General features: G+C 45.8%; 1 protein-coding gene across 1 annotated transcript in view; it reads right to left on the bottom strand.

Moving 5' to 3' along the window:
• Positions 1-18,766, bottom strand: part of SCML4 (Scm polycomb group protein like 4) — a 44,207-nt gene extending 25,441 nt beyond the window's left edge. Inside the window, exons 1-4 of the mRNA XM_053938906.1 lie at positions 18,596-18,766; positions 9,360-9,489; positions 6,626-6,826; positions 3,245-3,439 (exon numbers count right to left, since the gene is read on the bottom strand). Coding sequence (XP_053794881.1) covers positions 3,245-3,439; positions 6,626-6,826; positions 9,360-9,489; positions 18,596-18,751 — 682 coding nt within the window. The 5' untranslated portion in view covers positions 18,752-18,766. The remainder of the gene's footprint in view (positions 1-3,244; positions 3,440-6,625; positions 6,827-9,359; positions 9,490-18,595) is intronic.
• Positions 18,767-20,615: the final 1,849 nt, after the last annotated feature.

The raw sequence follows: 20,615 nt of genomic DNA, 5'->3' as shown, positions 1-20,615 counted from the left end.
AGTGCCACAAGAAGAGAAGCTGCTCTGCTCTCCTGCGGTCAGTGGTAGGGAACTCCATATGGTTCCAAATTTGAGTTGGCCATGGGGAGAACAGCAAGGCTAGGGACCTTATTCACAGACCTTCCCATCTTCCCCTGTGATATGAATAATACAGGGTGGCCACTGAAATTCTTGCATAAAATTTTGCTGCAGCCACAGACAGCCAAGCTCTATGTGGAGATATCAACTGTCTAACAGAACAAAATAGCCAAAACCCAAGGTTTGGGACAGAAAGAGCAAGGAAAGAATTGACTGAAAAGGAAAGTGGATGTTTATCAAACTTAATGCTTCCCACATCAGAGAAATTTCTTCCATTTCTGTGCCTACCATCAGGTTAGCCAGAAGTTTTTTAGCAAACATGGTTTCCTCTGAAGAATAATCTAATATCTCATAGGTGCATGTCAACAGTATGTAGATGTCCTAAATGCACCTTTCACATGCTCCCATCCTCCATTAGCTGAGCATGAGACAAATGAAATCTGAACACAGAATGAAGGCACTTTACAGGATCTCTGTTGCCTTCCCATCATTTAGCCCCTGCCCCATTCTACAGGGTTTTCTGCACAGGTCACCCAGGTCTTGCCATCATTTTAGCTCAAACTGCTCTGCCGCTCCCATGGAAAATTTTGGGGTGCAGGTTCAGAGGTGCTTTGAACCCAGGTGCTGTGGTGGCAGGTAACATCTCAGGATTTGCTGTAATGCAGACCAGAAGCTGGGCATTTCCCAGAAGACCTGGGAATCACCCCACAGCTGTTCCCCAGAAATCAGTCTCAGGAGCCAGAAAGTCCCTTCACAGCTGAGAAAGAGCCCTGGAGAATGTCCCATGTGAGGCATGAGACAGGTGAGGGGCCTTGGCAAGGCAGGCAGAGCGTGGGGTTCAGGTGCAAGGAGGGTAATGCATAGCCAACAAGGCTCATTGCAGAGGCCAGCTCTAGGCACAGCCTGATGAGTGTGCACTTCCTAGGCATGTAAAACATAGTTGTAAGTGATATATGCATATGTCAACAAATCCCACCTGGCCTGTACACAGCCATTAGCATCTGGCAGCTTGCTGTGAGCGCAGGTGAGTTATGGTTTAGGGGCATGTGCTTTGGGGCAAGGTTAAAAGGTGACTCCTGTGTGGGGTAAGTGGATTAATATGACTGGACACGATGCCGGCTTCTCCTCTCCCTTCTGACAGTGTAAATCAAGAGTAACTGCACCAAAGTCAATACATGGATTAGATTCATTGGTGCAAAGGGGCTGAAAAGCACATGATTTTCAAAGAAAGGACATCTTGATTACAAGATGGGGAACAGAAACAATGAAAAATGTGGCTGCTTTGCGTGGCTTCCTGTGGTGCTTTTTTATGGCCCTGCTCCTTCCATGCGAGCTTTATCCCAACAGGTGCCTTCACAGACCCGTCTGCAGCAGAGCTCCTACGGCCCTCCTTGTCACTGCACTGTGGGGAAACCCTGTCTGTGCTCTGTGCAGCAGAGGAACCCCCATGCTCACCTTGCTGCAGAGAAATGCTGGCTCCTGGGGGGATGGAAGGAGATTTAGGCAATGCAGCACGAAAAATACACTCAGTGCCTCAATCCAACCTAGCCTCAAACACTTCCAGGGATGGAGCACTCACAGCTTCATCTGGGCAACCTCTTTCAGTCCCTCACCCACTCTCACAGTAAAGAATTTCTTCCTCATGGCTAATCTAAACCTACCTGACTAGCCCAGGCTGCCCAGCCCATGCTGCTTCTGAGGGCCTATTGATTGCACACACACACACACCCCCACAGTGAGAGACCCAGGAAAGAAGCCTTGCCTACACCCACATCTCTTGTCTAGTCTGAGGGAAAATTAATGTTTAGCCCAACCTTAGTGTGTCTGGGGAGATCCAGTGAGGATGGTGTCAGGGACGGCTGCGTTGGAATTTTGTGGGGATGGAGATGCTCAGAGTGTAACAGTAACTGTAAAAACTCTGGTTTTGTGGAATTGCCTTCTCTCACACACAGCCCTGCCGTGAGAAAGTAAATGCAAATGTACATGCAAATTAAAATGCAAATGCAAACGCAAATGCCAGGCCTCCTGGGCTGCACTCGCTCAGTGCTACAGAAATCCTTTGACCTCTCAGAAGCATTCAGCTTGCTGAGAATGTCCTAGTGGAGAGGAAAAAAAAATACTGCTTTTCAGTCTGTGCTCCTACCTGTCTTCCCCTATGTGTTATAGAGTGGCAGTTGGATTTCTTTGTGCAAAAAGATGATTTTTACACTGTGTGCACAGCCCTCTCCCAGCTTTGGTGAGCAAAGCACACACTGAGGGTATTCTTGGTGAACAAGTGATTCAAAAAACGCGATTGTGGACACTAAAACATCTTTCTCTCATCTGCCAGCATGTATCTGCCATTAAATTGAATGCATGAAAGACAGTGTTCTCCCCAAACACCCACAGCGTTGTTAATAGAAGAAAAGGAAAAATAATTTAAGTCAGGAGAAAGACTGCAGGTGAAATGAAGGCTCATGCCCATAATTTACATCTTTCTTTTTTTCTAAACTAGCTTTTGCAATGCCACAGTAAGGCCCCAGGGCAGCTTTCCAGCCTCTGATTGCGGATGGGGCTGCAGGCGTGTCCCAGCTCCGTGGGGGCTGTGCGGGGCCAGCACCCTGTCCCAGAATACAAACGAGAAGGAAGCTCAGAACAACCATCCATCTGGGAGCTCAGTGCTGCCCAGGGCAGGTGCTCCTCAGGATCACCACCATCCTCACATGCATCTGCCTCACACCACAGCTCCTCCAGGCTTTGCCCCACATGGTCAAGCACTTAAGACAAGGACCTTGCTGGTCCTGGAGGGTTTTAAGCAAGGAGAAACATCGCTGCAAGTAGCAAAGTAAATCACTTAGCAGTTACAGCTCATAAAATACCTAAGGGTGGAGGTGGCAGATTGGGATCCAGCCTGTCTGAGCTACAGCTAATAATAATTACCTTAGGTTTGTGCTACCATAACATGCTGGCCCAAAATTTCTCTGCGATGCACCTCAACACAGTGGTTCTCACTCAAACACCTCCTCTATAGGCACTGGGAAAATACCACAGGTAAGCTCACTGCCTCCCTCTGGAAGAGTCTGACAGGGGCCTGCAGTTCCCTGTCATACACAGCACAGCACCAAAAGGAGACAGGTATTTCTTCAGCTTGATTACATCTTGAGCCGAGGGTGATCAAGCAGCCTACCTGCCTCCATCCGCCTGTTTTCATACCCCTCGGGGCTTTCCGGCACGGCGCTGTACTGCTGGAAAGGCTGGTTGCTGAAGAGATTGTCACACAGGAGGCTGCGACAGAGCTTCTTCAGGAAGCGCAGGACGTACCCGATGCTGTTCACCACCAGCAGGCTCTGGAGATGCTGCTTCCCCTCAAAAGAAGCTGAAACTGGAAAGCAAAACAGGAGCAATTCAATATCTGTGGATGCATGGCAGAAGGGAGAATGAGAGCAGGGGAAATAATTTTACTCAAGTATTTGCATGTCTTAAAATATTTTGCAAAATTACCCTGCCTGAGGCACATAACAAACTGGAGGAGCTTAAGGAGCTGAGTCTGTGTGATCCAGATCACCTTCCCCCTGAAGAGCTGAAAGATGCTGACTGGCATGGCCAGCAGTGCAAGATTTTCTAACATATTCATCCACCTGAAAATTGTGTTGTGTGATTAGAAGGAGGCAATCATGATACCCTGGTCTAAGGAAGGGGAAAGAAAGTGATGTGCAGTGATCACCAATGGTGATGGGTAGGCTGACTTCAGCAGTACCCAAGGTTTTAAAAGATAATGGGGACATAAGAATTAAAGGCATGGTTGTGAATGAATGAAAGGTACCAGGATTGTACTGAAGAGAGAGGTAACAGCTTCATCATTGATTTTTAGTTACTGAGATAACTGCACTTATAGGCAAGGGAATGTTGTGGTCCATCCAGAATTCAGTAAAGTATGAGAAATCTTCCATTAAATTGGAAATGATTGCATATGAGAGGTGGGTCAAGAAATGGCAACAGGGTCTGCTGGCAGGAGACCCCAAGTTCCAGAGAGAAACCAGCAGCAGTCTGTGCTGGCACAAAGAGATTTTGTGGATGCTGTAATCATCATGGCAGACATCATCAATGGAGAAAAGGCGTGGGAGATTGCACAGAAAGGATTGACCGATTTTGTCTTCCATGATAGTAAAAATGAGTAAAAAAAGTCTGGAAAATAAACACATAAAATGTTTAGAAATCCACAACTCTTTGAAGAGGCTCAAAACAACCTGGTGGGACAAGAAATGATAATGCAAGCTTACCAGATGCCCATAAAACAGTAAGGTGATGCAGTCATGAAAAACTCAAATATATTTCCAGAAGGTGTGGAACAAAACACTTCCCAGAGAGAAAATGAAGTATTAAATCTGCTATACAAAGTTCTGGAGGAACCTGATATGGATTGATGGGCATCATTCTGGTCATACAGGCTGAAGAAGGGTGAATTCACACTTCCAGAAGTGCACAGGCAGACCGTGTTGATGTTTGGGGAACGGAAATTTTCCCTGTGGCACTGCAGCCACCACTATCCTGCTGTGTGGGACTGTGGCAAGACACTTGCACTCCTTCCACTGATGCAGTGATCTTCTTAACCTGAAAGGAACTGTGTATTTCAGCCTAGCAGGATGAGGGTGTCTCTCTTAGAAATACATCTAAGAGTAAGAACAGGGCAATTAAAATTCCTGTGTAAACCTGTCAGGGGCCATACTTAGCCAGGAATCAAAAAAAGAGCATAAGGTCCCAACCACGGAGGGGTGGAGGGGTCAAAACAGACCCACCAAGATCAGTTGTAGCAAGGCACGTTCAATTTCAACAGGTTTGCAGGGAGGACAGCATGGTATGGCTGCCTGAACTCTTCCACCTGGAAGGTTCTTTCGAAATCCTACCTTCTCCCATCACTACTAACAAGAAAAAATTGCAACATTAGACTTATAATTTTGGGGATAACTTCAGAGATTTCCTGTTGGCCTGAGCTGCTGTGAGGGATCATGCTTCACAGCTGGTTGAGCATCTGTGAGCGAAGCCATGGGAAGATTGGAAAGCCCCTGACAAAACTCATCTGCACTGCTGGGAGTGAGGTGCAATTGCAGAGCCACGCCATGACTAGGAGGCCATTCACCCCTCTTTGATGAATCGAAGAACCATGAAATTGGGAGAAATGTTGACCAGGTGCTTTTAGTACAGGTGAAGCTGAAGCTCAGCCAGCTCAGAGGAGCTAAGACCAAGGATTTTGGCAGGCTTGGTGCATAATATGACTCTCCTGATTATAATGAAAATCATATATGCAGCACAGAACTAGGCAAAAATGAAACTTTGCACTGAATTAATTCGGTCTTGTGTTTCTGTTAACAAGTCTGAGAGTATTTTTGGTGTCCCTTAGGGAAGGCGCACCTGTGATTACAGAGAACTTGGGGAGAGGGAAGAAGCGAGATTTATATGCTGCACAGAGGGCCAGAGCTTGGGCTCCCACACAGGAAGGTCCCAGTGGCACAGCTGAGCATCTGCAGTCCCTGCAAAACTGATTGGACTTGCAGTCCTTGGCTTTGTGTTCGTGCCTGACTCATCTGCAGCAGCTCATTGGAGAGTGCTGTTCCCATGTTCCCATCATTGCTTCATTCCCACTGCATCCCCATATGCCAAAAAATTGTTGTGACACAAAACTCTTGCTGTGATAGAAGAAAAGTTCACGTTCACACTGAGAACCAGGCGAGAGGATTTGTTGTGGGACATGGGAGGTTCATCAGGACACAGCAAAAAGTGCCACTGCGGGAAGACGAGGAGCTGCTGGGAAGTTCCCCTTGGTCTTTGATTCTCTCTGATGTATTTGTGTAGACTGTGTGCAGTCCTGCTGCATGGGGAATTGCCATGGGACTTTTGCAATTCCTGCAGCGGAGAGCAGGTTTGCCTCATGAACTGCAGGCAGGGGACACACCAACCGCTAAACTCCATAAAAGTTGTCCTTTCGTGAAACACAGAATCATAGAGTTATAGAAAGATTTTGGCTGGAAGGGACCTTTACAGGTCACTTAGTCCAACCCTCCTGCAATGACCAGGGACATCTTCAGCTAGCTCAGATTGCTCCAATACCCGTCCAACCTGACCTTGAATATATCTGAGTTTGGGGTATCCACCACTTCTCTGGGCAACCTGTTCCAGAGTTTTTGCCACCCTCATCACATGAGGCATGCATGTGTACTTGTGGTGATAATGTGAGTCATGGGCAGCTGGCGTTGCTGCCCATGCTTGAACAGCTGCATGAAAACAGCTGTCAGCCCTGGCCTCAGCACTGTTCCAAAGAGTGGCAAGAGGCAGACTCTAGGGTGCTTGTTCCTCACCTGAATCACCACTGCAATACCCCTTACCAGCATTCTTTCATCTGACACCGAGGTAATTCCTGCAGCAGCTCATTTTGCAAAGGCGTAAGTGATATTCAAAGCTGGCTGCCATCCCACTGATGGGAACGGGACATCCAGAGCAGTCAGGGTTAGGGAACATGTTAAGACTTCAAGCATTTCCCTAGTGCCACAAACCCCTTACAAGGATGCTTTACCTGACACCATCTCGCCTCCATAGCCCTGTCTGATGAGGGAGAAGACCACCTTTTGCTGGAGTGCACAGTCGATGCAGGCTTGCACTGCTTGCTGCAGGGCTGCCGACGGCCGCTCCGGGCCAAAGTGCTCTGGCAGCTGCTGCACCTTTTTTCTGTCAAGGTACGGCCCCAGGTTCGCTTGTTTGTTGACATAAATGCAGACTGTAGACATAAAATCCAAACAAGATTATTACAAAACAGGCCTGGGAGCATCCTAGGAAATGCTAACATTCTACATTCCTATTCATTTCCCAAGTTCTTCCTTCACTGGTGAATTGCTGGCATTTGTGATGGCAGAGCCAAGTCTTCCTTGCACTAATGACCCATTGCCAGAGCAAAGAAAGCCAAGTTTGGGTCTAGCTCAGTGTCACAGGCTAGGATAAGCTACACACATCTAAAAAAGCTCCTATATGTGCCTAGGGTCTGCTGTCTTGAGTCTACCTTGTCCATGCAACTTGTGACCAGAAAAATGTTCTGGGAGTGCAGAACAGTGACTAGCAGCAGTGACTTCACAGCAAGGAGGGAATGCCAGCCTGAGGTGTGTTTTCAGATTGTTTATTTTTTTTTTTCCCTCTGTTTTTAGCCTGGTTCGTTGAGAGCTGCTGTGAGAAGCACTGCTCTGAGATGACTTTCAGAAAGCCTTTGGATCCTTGCTTCTTCTAACTCAGCTGTAATTTCTGGAGGGTTATGCTGCACAGTGCCATGGCAGAAATCTGGTCTTTGGGAGCTTCCTAACCCTCCATGTCCAACCTAACACTCTACAAACTACATCAAGTTGAGGGAAACTTGTACATGGTGTGCAGTGCTATATTTTGGGACTGCAACAATGTGACTGCGCTGCACAGGGGTCCCTGAGGGAGTCCACCCCAGCCTCTCCACAGCCAAGCTCTCCATGCCTCCTCTCATAAGCTGCAAAGACAGTTTTTCTACATGCCATCAGGCCTGCCAGCAATAGCCCAAAAAAATGAGTGTTCTCCTCACTACCATGAACTTATTTTAAGCTTGGCTGAGGCTAACTGCATCTCAGGGGAAGCAGGGATAGCTCTGGGTAACTAAGGGCAACTAAGACACAGCCTAAAGTCAGGCTAAAGTGAGACATATTATAATAGCTGGCTGAGTGTGCTTGAGCTGTCATCTCTCAAACAATATAACATTATCTTCTGACAGAAATCAGATATGTGACAAAAAAAACCCATCAAGCAGAGTAGAGGACATGATGACAGCTGTATAAAGTTGGAAATAATTTACAGTTTGCACCACCATAATGAAAATCTAGTGCAACTGTCACAGTGCACTCTGCTACCCTACCTTGCAGGGACCAGCAGAAGGGGCTCAACCAGGGTAAACAGGAGGATAATAGCAATCATACTTATCATTACACTGCTTCACACCTCCCAAGTGTCAAACAAACAAAGGGATAGTGCACTGAAAATACATCAATAGTATGTAGGAATTGCAGGGGGATGTCAGAGTGCAGCTTTCCGAGAGTGCCACACCTTGACAAATCTGCAGAATGTGGCTTCTGTGTGACAATCCACTGGTTTTGTCGGGGCTCAGCTGTGGGAAGGACTCTGCAGCTTGCAGGCAATGTGCTGAGTCCCCCACTGCAGAGCCAGGGTCCCTACAGTCCTTCTGAAGCAGAGAGGGAGGTGAAAGCTGGCTTGAGCTTCCCTTCACCTCTTGCCAGCCCCGCTCTGGTGGGAACCTGCACACACTGTTGGGAGGGTGCTGGGAGGAAAGGTGCCAGTGGCATGAGGATGGGCAGACAATGGTGTGGGGCACTGCCTGAAATTACCCTTTCAACCCCTGCCTTTGCAGTCACCCTGGTGATATGGCAGGGCTGGTGGACTGTGCCTCCCTGTCCCACTCCAAAAGCAGCCCTGGGCACAACCTGTCAGGGCACTTCCATCCACTCAGCTGGTGTTTGCCAAGTGCTTTGCAGACTTTGTGTGTGAAGGGATAAACGAGAATAAAATATATTATTGTCATTGTTGCTGGGTTTAGTATCATTCTGCCACCAGAGCAGATGGAAAACTTCTCCTCTGTGCATCCCAGCTAAGAAATAATGGGATTTGTGTGTTGTGTTTAGATTCTAATGTTATTTAATCCATTTCTCTGCTGAAATCTCAGGGTAAATCAGCTGTCTTGTTGATTTTATTCTCATTTACATCAGTCTAAAAGCCTTGACCTATTTTACTTCTGGTAATATAAACAAAAAGAAGGAGTAAGGCTGTGTTTTCTGACTACATTTGGAAATGACCATGCCTGCTGCTGTGATAAGGCATTGGGGTTTTTGTGCTGGTAGCCCTGCCAACAGGCAGACCATGGTTCCTCCATTCTTCTCCCCACAGCTGTAACAGATGCTTCACGTTCACACAGGGATTTAGGTTGGTCATTGCAACATATTAGCTGGGGTGAAAATGTTAGGTATAAAATGGAGCATTTATGGGGTTTTGATGTTCACATTTCAAGAGCAATGGGACTGACATCTCCACTAAACTCAACACATGGCAGTCAAAATACAATCTTGCAGGATAACTCTGCTCCTTGTCACTGGTCTCTAGACCAATCTGCAAACACCCCATTTCCATGAGCTCCCCTTGTTCTGGAAAGCCCAGCATCTGGCTGTGACATCTGGCTGTCGTCTCGTGGCTCCTGCTCACCCCTGGGTCAAGGAGCACTTGAGGCTGAGTACCTGTGAGAGCCTGTGGGGTGTCCGAGTTGGGTACCGTAGCTGCATCCTGGGGGATTGAGCTAATATCCGGCTCCGGCGTGCTTCTCGGCGGAGAGATTGCTAAAGGAGTCATCAGGACACGAGATTTCAGCTGCAAAAAATAATGAAAGTATACACAAGATATTCCAATTTTATGCTATGTATGTCACGCCCCATGAACTCCCCCTCATTAGCAATCTGCTATTGCATCACTTTCTCCAGGCCAGAAGATTCATCCTGATCCCACAAGGATACTGGAGCCTGAAGCCTGACTGATTTGCTGCAGACAGCAACGCCTTAAGCTACAGGATGCAAATATTATGCCACCCACTGGGTAGTTATTTACACCTGAGCAAATTGAGCCTAACACTCCAACAAATCAGTGAAATGGCATTTTACGACCCATTTCATGTGGGTGTAAACAATGCTTCACAACTCAGAAACATGGGGTCTTTAACTGCATCATAATTTAGGGCTAAATTCTGCTCTTGGTTGCAGGGCTGTAAATCTTGTATAAATCCAGTGGCACCAAGAGGCCACTCTGGGCTGACACCCATGTAAATAAGCTCACACTGTGGTCTGGTCCAGATTGTATTATTGCCAGCTAGTAAATACAAACTGCTGCACTGTTGCACCCAGTGATCTTTGCTACCTGCAGCCCAGCTTGGAGAAGAGAAGCAGGATGTGAATTTACGGTGCAATATCACTATGTCTTTATGCTGCCGGTACCTGGCAACATCTCACCAGTCAAATGATGATCAGGTGCTCATATTTAAAAAGGACTGATGTGATGGATGTGACCTGAAGGTACCATTCTTGTTTTTCCTTTTGCTAAGAAGAGAAGTAGGGGGAAAGCAGAAAGCCAAGCACACAGCTTGCTGGTTTATATATTTACATATCCTACCCCAAAATGTTCTTCTGACAGGTATTTATTTCCTTTTGTTGTTTTTCAGTGAACAATGTACAAAGTATATTTTAGGTGGACATGAAGTCAGACAAGTGCCTACAAACCAAACCTTGAGCAATCCCTGATGAAGAGTAGAAGTTGTTTTGGATGAAGATTTTTGTTGTCCCTGACTCTGAATTACAAATGTCTAAAATAATTGTCACTGTTTCAGCATAATGGCAAAACCAGAAAGCTGGGGAAAGGAGAGGGAAGTATGTAGGACTAAGGGACATCTAAGTGACTTTTTACCTCCCCTGGGACAATGAGTTTTTATCTCCCCCTTTTGTTTTCAGTCTGAAAAAGGGAAAAAAAAATCAAAAAGTGCACCTGAGACAAGCTGTGGATTTGACCTTCTGCCGTATGGCTGTTGTAGAGTATGAGAGACCCTGAGCTGGCCTCTGGTTAATGCCATTTCTCACTTGCCTTTGTTGTCCTGTTTTTGTAGAGTTGTATGGCCTTCAGATTGGGATCAAGAATGACCAGCAACAAAGTGTTGTCAGTTTGTTTTCACAGAATCACTGACAATGCTGAGCTGGAAAGGACCAACAAGGATCATCAAGGCCCTGCACAGGACCATCCCCAAGAGTCACACCCTGTGCCTGAGAGCATTGTCCAAATCCTTTTGAACTCTCTCAGGCTTGGTGCTGTGATCACTTCCCTGGGGAGCCTGCTCCAGTGCCCAACCACCCTCTGGGTGAAGAACCTTTTCCTAATATCCAACCTAACTCTTCTCTGACACAACTTCAGGCTATTCCCTCAGGTCCTGTTGCTGCTCACCACAGAGAAGAGATCAGTATTTGCCCCTCCTTTTCCCATCATGAGGAAGTTGCAGACTTCAATGAGGTCCCCCTCAGTCTCCTCCAGGCTGAACAGACCAAGTGACCTCAGCTGCTCCTCATATGGCTTCACCTCAAGGCCCTTCACCATCTTTGTTGTCCTCCTTTAGATGCTCTTGAATAGTTTACTATCTTTCTTATATTGTGGCGCTCAAAACTGCCCCCAGCACTCGAGATGAGTCCACCCCAGTGCAGAGCAGAGCAGAGCAGAGCAGGACAATCTCCCTTGCCTGGCTGGCAATGCTGAGCCTGATACCCCCAGGACACCACTGGCCCTCCTGGCTGCCAGGGCACTGCTGGCTCACATTCCACCTGCCACTGACCAGCACCTCCAGGTCCCTTTCCACAGCACTGCTTTCCAGCCTCTCATTGCCCAGTCTGTGTATCCATGCCAGGTGCAGAATCAGGCACTTTCCCTCCTTGAACTTCATATGGTTGGTGATTTCCCAGTCCTCTGATTTGTCAAGGTCTCTGTGCTGGGCCTCCCTGCCCTCAAGGGAATCAACAGCTCCTCCCAGTTTTGTATCATCTGTGACCTCGCTTAGTATCCCTTCCAGTCCTGCATCCAAGTCATTTATGAAGATGTTGAAGAGCACAGGGCTGAAGATGGAGCCCTGGGGAACCCCATCAGTGACAGGTCACCAGTCCAATGTCACCCCATTCCCTAAAACCCTTTGTGCCTGAGTGGTGAGCCAGTTGCTCACCCATGGCATGATGTGTTTATCCAGCTGTGTGCCTGACATTTTGTCCAGAAGGATACTGTGAGAGACAATATCAAAATCTTTACTGAATGGGAAGAGAACAGAGTTTCAAAAATCAAGGTCTCCATCCAGTTTGGGATTTATTCCATGTAAGAAGGTGAGAAGCAGAATGATTTATTACATTCTATAGCAATATGTCAATTATTCACTTTTCTGTGGCAAAGTGGGCTGGCAAAGTGAAACTTTGGGTGAGTCCCTATGTTAGGCCTCTGGGTTTGTTTTTGATCACATATGTATATATACACATATACAAAGAATATATATATATACATATGTGCATTTGTACACACTCTATATTTATTATATAAAATAGATATATTTATAGAGAGATGTGCAGATCTAGAATCACAAAACCATTTAGGTTGGAAAAGACTGCTAAGATCATCGAGTCCAATCATTCCCTAACATTGCCAGGACTACTATACCATGTCCCTAAACACCTACATTTCTTTTGAACACTTCCAGGGACATGATTCCACCATTTCCTTTGTTCCAATGCTTGAACACCCTTTTAGTGAAGAAATTTTTCCAAATATACCATCTACACCTCCCCTAGCACAACTTGAGGCCATTTCCCTTTTCCCTGTTGCTGGTTGTCAGGGAGAAGAGACCGACCCCACTGGCTACACCCTCGTGTCAGGTGGCTGTAGAGATTGAAAAGGTCTCCCCCAGACCTCCTTTTCTCCAGGCTAAACAACCCCAGCTCCCTCAACTGCTCCTCATAATAGTCCTCCAGACTCTTCACTGGCTTTGCTGTCCTCCTCTGGACAGGTTCTAGCAATACTTGTATTCTCTCACTCTTACATTTCTCTATATAGATATTATTTTTGAGACAGTACACCTGACAAATTCTGCTTCACTTGTGTGTTGGCTCCTTAATATCCTTACTGACTCACATTCCTCTGGTCTCAACAGAGGCACAAAAGTCCCGTCTTCAGCCCCTGAGCCTCGTGAGTGTGTGCTGCCCCACCAACACTGTGCAGTGCCTCACCAGCATCATCAGACATTTTCCCCTCCTAGATCTTGGAGGCCCAGTGCCAGGGCTCACCCCCAGATTGGGGTGACCCCAAAAGATGGAAGAGTCTCTCCTCCAACCTGTGCCTTCAAAGAAAGACTCAGTAGTCTTCAGTCGGTCTCAAGTTAGTTTATTGTATGTTATATAAAAGATTTTCTTCCTGAACTGCTGCGGTTCTTTCAGCAGGTCGGACAAAGGTACACACACATACACTGACACACTCTCTCTGACACACTTGGACTCTGCCAGGGGGCTGGTGCCATCTTTTATATCACACATTACGTGTTAAATGTTTATAGTTTTTCCCCAATGCCTATTACCTATACTGAATGGTGACTTTCTACTCTAAACCAATCTGTGAGTGCCAACATCACCAAGAACATGGAGGTTAGGAAGGAGAAAGAAGGAGGACAAGGCACACCCAAATCCCTTCATCTTAGAACTTCTGACCCTCATGTACAAAACTCAGACCCCTCTGTACAAGGCCTAAACCCCCCCTGTACAGCACTCAAAGATTCTTCCCTTCACTTTGTGACTACTTCTACTATAATATCTAAACTTTTGTGATTTCTTGTTCTTCCTGCAAGGTTGATAAATTGTTCCATGGATCAGATTCAAAGCCACAGGGGTTTCCAGCTGCATGCCAGCGTCTCAAATGCTTCTGACCTGGGCCCAGAACATCCAAGAGTGTCCAAGGGACATTCTGGGTTCCGACAGCCCAGGCAGGATTATTTTCAAGAGTGAATAAACAGAGGGCAAGGCTTGTATAAACTCTGTAGTGTGGAAGCCTCTTTCTTTGTGGAAACTCCCCTGTTTTAGTGAACAATTTACTGCAAAATTAATTGCAATAAAATGTGTTCTACAGCCTCTGGGTACAGGTAAATGCCATTTTATTAGGGGTAGTAGAGAACTGGCCTTTGTTAGATCAAAATAAAACAATGCCTGATTAGTGCAAGAGACAGTAAGCAAACAACAGCTTAGCTACCTCCTGGCCACTGAAACCCTGAGTAGTCCCTGAATATAATGAAGGGTAAATCTCAAAGTATTCCATTTAAAGATGTCTTTTCTTGGACTGAGTCTTCTCTTCTGAAAAGCTAACTCAACCAACCAGCTGACTGACTGAGAGCTTGCCAGTAGAAAGCACATATGTGTGGAAGTCAAAAAAAGCAGTGAAGAAGAGAGAAAGAGAAAGAGAAAAAGAGACAGAGGAAATCTGTCAGAGCACATTGGGAAATCCTTGTTGTAAGGCATTGGAATCAGCTTTTGAATATCAAATGTCGTGAGTTTTAATGTGCACAGCATGAGATGCAAAAGTGGTTGCTTTAAAACAAGATCTACAACCAACCCCCCACTCTTAGGGACTTGCTACCATGGAATTGAGATCAGAGAAAGCTGATCAGGGATTTTTGGTAGGAAGTAAGTTTGTCTACTTTATCAAAGTCACCATGCATTAGATGCAGTGAGAGTGGGCTTTTGTGCCACTGATGCTGGCTACAAGTTTGTTTGAATTTGCGGTGGCTGGGGATGGGGAGGACTCTGCTAAGTCCTGGAGTTTTTATTACAATTTGCACACCTCCTCAGAGAAGCCAGTATTCATCTAACTGGTATTTATGTCATCCCCCACCAAAAAAATGAAAGAGGGTGAAGAACATTTGCCAGGCAACTTTTTTTTTTCTTTCTGAAGGTCTCTGCAAGCTTGTATAAAAAAATGCATGGGAAAGTAACACAATGAACCACAATACAATCTTTCCCTGCAGTTTTCTTAAACCACTTAGATGCAGGTTCTCATTTTTATTGCTCCCTTCTCCTGTACCAGTTGTCCCTTGTCCTGAAAAAACAATTGCTTGAAAAGGCTGGGATTCACCCCATTCCCATGGGCATTTGTTCTTCCAGACAGGAGGGCAGGGACACCTCCTGGCAATGAGACCTTTTGCTGCTGGAGAGAGAGCCATCTCCAGCCCCTGCAACTGTGCACTAAGGTGAGTGTCTGAGCCAGCCTGGTCCTGCCACGTGGACTTCTGATGGCTGGACAGAAGGTTGTCATTAAACATACACCAGGGAAGCACAGAGCTTCTGAGCACGTGTTTTGGGGTCCGTGGCTCTGTGCATTTGGCTGTGAGTGAAGAGACTCAGCAGAACACAAGCCCAGTCACTGAGGGTGAGAGGGGAGGCCAGCTGGCAAAGGCAAACACAGTCCAAGGTCTTCCCCACCTTGTCGTGCAATAACTTTCTTCTGCACAGCAAATGATGCAAGCCAGCCTGCACACAGCCTCCTACCTCCCATCAGCGTTTCACAGTGAATGAGGCAGGTAACCTTGACAGGAGCATATACAACCTTGAAATCCAAGGCTGTATCATAGGACAGGTGAATAAACAGGACACTTTAAGGTTGTCTGTGCAATCTCATTCCCAGTGTGTCCAAGTCCTGACTGCTTATTTGTCATCATTAATACTGACTTCTAGGGCAGCAGGGTAACCTATGCCCCGTAATGGAAACTGTCACTCCACACGTGCTACTCTTGCTGCCCACCCCACCTGGCTGATCTGGGCAGGGGCCACCTCTCCAGCTGGGAGCTGCACTGGTTGCACAGAGGGACAAACTGCCCTCGAGCTGCTCAAAGGGTGCCATGGCTTTGTTGCCCTCTGGAAGGGACATGATGGTCTGTGCTGCAGTGCTGCCCCATGCACATGTCCCTCCAATGTCCTCTAACAGGGCGAATCCCTGCAGGGTGCCACCAAACCCTTCCCTTGTACAGGCTTTCTAGGCAGCTCTTCAGGGCTGCTCTCACTCACAGCCAGAGAAATAAAACCCATCCATGGACTAACTTCCCCCCAGGCTGCCAGAATAGGCTTTTTCCCAGAGATTTAGACAATCAGAAGGAATATTGTATTTTGGGGAAATGTAACATTTTATGGCAAATAGCTCCACATAAGGTACAAAACAGTTTTTGGAAAAACAGCTGATGAAATTTTATAGCCAAAGCTGTGAGAAAATAAACAGGATAGCAAGGAAAAGACTTTTCTTGGTGATGAAGTGTGATGAAATGTCATTTCAGGAAGACACAGATATTTGCTTTACTATCAATGAAAACAGGCAATGGGTCACCTGTCTATAAAGAGCATGTGATTGAAAGTGTCTGTTATTCACATCTTGGTCAAAATAAATTTAAATCTAGGCTGTAAATTCCTAGTTTCTTAAAAATTCAGAAGTATTTTTCCATCTGTTCTGTAACAATTCAGCTCTCTGGCTGCTATAAAGAATTTGGTTGTCTGCCATTTGGGCAGGGAGTAATTTTTTAAAATGCATTTAAGTCTTGTGGTATTGGAAAGTCAAACAATTACCAAGCTAATTAAATCAAGCTAGAGTTCCCCATCAAAAATTGTAATTTTTGACTCATGCTGGGGAAGTGCTTTGGATGGAAAGGGGTTCACTTCAGCTGAGCACACAGCGTACGAAGGCACCTCACGGAAAACATTGCTTCAGTGTACAAATTCTACAGCGCAAATCAACCAGGCCAGATGCCATGGGTGCTGCAGCTCATCAGTGTCAGCTCCATCCACCTAAGCCATTGGTTACAAAAGAATGCCTTTTTATGTGCCACACTTGCCAAGAAAGAGCCTCATCTCAGATCCACTGCCAAAGGAGGGGTGCTACTGCCACCTCACTAAGTGCCTGGCGACAAAGAGGAGGAGTGTGTGGTACCCAGCCAGGGATAAAATGTCCCTTTGGAAGAAGTGGGGGACAGAGCAATCAAATGCTCGGCCACATAGGTCCAAAGCACAGTATTACTGCAGCATTTCCAGGAATTTAGGTCTACCATTTCTCATATTTATATATATGTGGTGATCGGTGAAAGCCTTTTTTCCAGGTGAAGGGGAATTTGGGATAGAACAGAATATATTCCCCAGCTTTTTTTTTTTTTTTTTTTTGGTCAAATTACAAATGACATGTAAATGCATGAGCAAGAACTGGGGGTCACCAAGAGAAGCAGGGACAGAAGGGACAGGGTCTGGAAAACCCTGCATACCTAGTCATTGTGGTATTTGGCGAATCATTCAATCTCAAACCTCAAAGAACCGATTTCAGCACATTTTCAAAGTATTATTGTCCAGACTGGATGGTTTTGATCTGAAGAGTCTGCAAGTCACCCACTTTACTGATAATAACTAAATTACTTGAAATAAATACAATAAACAATAAACTTGAAATAAGAAATACGTCAAGTAGAGCAATTCAGATATTTCCATCCTGGAGTTTTATCCTGATGTGGAATTGAAAAATTAAAAAGTATTTCCATATCCCACATTTTACAAAACACTTGAATATTTGGCCCAGTCTTAGCTTGGAGCTCTATTTTGGACTACTGTTAGACAGAGGTTAGGGGATGGGAAGAAGAAGGTCAGGCAGGAGGTGAAAAGGAGGGAAAGGTAAAGATGAGGGTAGCCTGCTCTAGATTCAGCTCAAATCCAAGGATCACAGCAATCAAACAATTGGTCCCTGTGTCCAGAGCTCAGCCAGCAGCACCATGCATGGGACGTTGTTGCCTCCTATGAAGCAGGAGAGACCCATGGAAGAGCCAGGCAACACCTCGGACAAGACCTTCTCCAGGGAAGGCTGGGTCAGCCTTCTGCATACCCTGATTGTTTTATTCACCTTTCTCTCTTGAAACCACAAACTCAAGCAGCTCTGATTTTCCAACAGTCAGCAATTTGCCCTCCTTGTGTAACACTCTGCATGTCTGTACCAGTGCCCATTCAAAACAAGGAACAGGCATGGCAAACATGTACAGTGCCCTGAGCTGGCTGGGGACAGAGATGAAGAGATTAACAGAGCAATCTGCTGAACACAAGACCCCTTACTAAACTGTAGCCCAATTTCACTCCCCAGAACAAATTCTCCTTCCCTCAGCATCACAGTTCCATTTTTGCCTGGTGTGGGGCATCACAGTGGCACTACTCCCACTGGTGCTGAGCCCACTGCAAGTGTGTGGTGTGGTGTGCTCCAGCCCAGCAGCAGCATTGGAAGGGCTTAAGGCACTAAGGGTTCCTGGCTTTCTTTACTTCTGCCTTTGCCCCAGGGTTGCACAGAGAGCTGGGCAGGAGCAGACTAATGAAGTGAAATACAATTCTTTTCCTCAAATGCCCCTCTTTTCTTTTTTCCTTTGCAAAGTAGCTTCCCCTCCCCCCCTTTATTTCCTCTCTTCTCTATTCCTTTCCTTCTCTGTTCAATTTGTTTAATTTCTAATCACTGTTAGTGAGAGAGAGGAAAGTGACAAATGAAAAACCCTTCCCCGAAGGTGTGCAGCCTTCCCACACAACACTGTGGAAAACATTTTCAAATAGACCAAATTAAAATAACTTTAACCTTTGGGAAAATATACATAGTGGGGTTCTTGTGATGTCCTGTGCAGGACCAGGAGCTGGACTCAATGATCCTGATGGGTCCCCTTCAACTAAGAATACTCTATGATTCTGTGATTTTTTTCATCAGCTAAAGTAGAAGAGAAATAATCTTCTCTTTTGCTTTTTTATTCTTTGCATTGCTCCGCCCCAGACTTGCACAACTCTTCCTCTGTTCCTGCATTTCAGCTGAAATTCTAGAAGAAAAAGTATGAAGACCTACAGGAAGTGGACAAGGAATGTGAAAGTCACGCGTCTACCTTGTGCCCAGGTTTTCTCCCTCTCTTCTTTGGGATCTTCATGACTGGCAGAGCAGTGGCTGGTGCTGAGAAGAGGTTGTGAACAGCCATTTTGATGGGCGCTGGCTGGAGCGGCGGCCGCCCTCGCTTCTTCCCTGCCGTCCTGGGGGACTGCATCTCCCCAGCAGCCAGGCTCGGGTCCAGGCACGGTGGGTGGCTCATCTGCCCTAAGGAGACAAATAAAAAAACAAAAAAAAAAAGGCAAACCAACTCTTTATTTCATTTTCATTTTAGGTTTTTTTTTTTTTTAAATGTTGTCATTTTCCCTCTTACTGTTGCTCACAAAGCAGCAAGAAACAGACCACAGATGTATGACCCTGGGTGGGATTCACCTGACCAAAGCCTTATCTTCATCTGACCACAAAACTCTTATCTTTCCCCTTTCCCCCTCCTGGCCATGAGTACAGTAGAGGGAGTTGCTTAGGTGGTGAGGCTTCTATTGCAGATGTCCAATAGGTGAATCCCACAACCTTGGGGATACCACCTCAGCCCTGCATCCTGCAGTTAAGTATGATGAAGGCTTGATCTTGCAGCCATCAGTCAGAGGGGGTTTGGAGTAGATGATCTCCTAAAATCCCTGCCAACCTGATTTTTTTTTCACAAATTCCATGGCACTGCCTCACCTCAGAAGTACTACCAATACCAAAATGGACTTCTCTCCTCTTCACCCACAGCACTCCTGGGTGGGGAGGCTGGGTTGGGCATGAGGCTGCCAGCACGAGGTAGCCACATTAGAGAGTAATTGCCAAACGTTTCCTCTCTGCAATTTTATAACATCTGTTACCACGCATGTTAGTAGTGGGCTTTTGGATGTACTCCATTAGCACACTGACTTCACCACAACTCCATGCAGCTGCTGAAGTTGAGCAGGGGTAATGGAGTGGAATCTGGTCCATTTTCCTCTGCCCAGATTTTAATAAAGAAAATAAATATACAGCTATACACACAATACCAAGGGAATATATGCCATCCTTCACAGCTTCTAGTTAGGGTCACCTACGAACAAAGGTTAATTTAAAAAAAAAACAGATGTAGCAATATGTTTCCAAATGTTCTTTTGTCCAGGTATTTGATTTCCTGCATATGGGCAGAATAGTATCCCCAGTCCTGCCTGCATGCATTGCTAGACACCAAGGTCCAAGGAATTCTCATACTTTTATGATAAACCTTGCAATGTTGTCAAAATTGTGCTCCCTCAGGCCAGTGATAATGGAAGACTCCCTGTTTCCTGGGGTTTTTTTTTCCACAGAGCAGGCTCATTGTTCTCTCAGCTTCAGAGAAAACCTAAAGATGCAGTTCAAGAGCATTCTCTACATAAAGCAAATAAAGGTTTGTTTATTACTACAAACAACTACAATTTTTTACAAAACCTATAAACTATAAAGTCTACAAATTTCTCAGAGGACTTCAAATTTCACAATTTCAGAACCCAGCGTGATCAGAGCTGATGTTGCTGGGAATGAAATCAGGATTGCTCACTTACATAGTGGGAAGGGTACCACTTGACAGGGCCTCTGGTGACAAGTATCTGCAGCTGGAGGCTTCTTTGTTTCAAAGGTAAGCATATTATGCCTAGTTAAAACTCTGTAAGTGTGAGTAACCAAAAAGAAACCACTTTTATGGTATTATCCAGGCTGTAGTTTACACAATCTCCTGTATGATAAAAAAATAGAGGTCCTCCAGCCCTACCCTCCAGTAAATGCATTTATTTGCAATATCTTAAAACCTGTGTGTTTTCAATAAAGCTAGGGGTATCTGCTCTGTTCAGATAGATCCATTATATATGATGGGACTTCTAAATCGATTATAACATTTCTAGTCTTCAACCCCACCTGCCTAAAACTCTCAAGCAAATACTGAATGTCAAACATCAGAGCAGAGCAAATTTGCAGTGCCTGATTTACCATATTGTCCAGAGTCACTGTGGTTGCACTCACTCTCCAGGCATGCTCAGCCAGCTTGGGAACCCCATGAAAGCCTG

This window comes from Vidua chalybeata, chromosome 3 (assembly GCF_026979565.1).
Source record: "Vidua chalybeata isolate OUT-0048 chromosome 3, bVidCha1 merged haplotype, whole genome shotgun sequence".
NCBI classification, from domain to species: domain Eukaryota; kingdom Metazoa; phylum Chordata; class Aves; order Passeriformes; family Viduidae; genus Vidua; species Vidua chalybeata.
The sequence above is the reverse complement of the archived record's forward strand: the minus strand, read 5'-3'. Positions and strand labels throughout refer to the sequence as shown.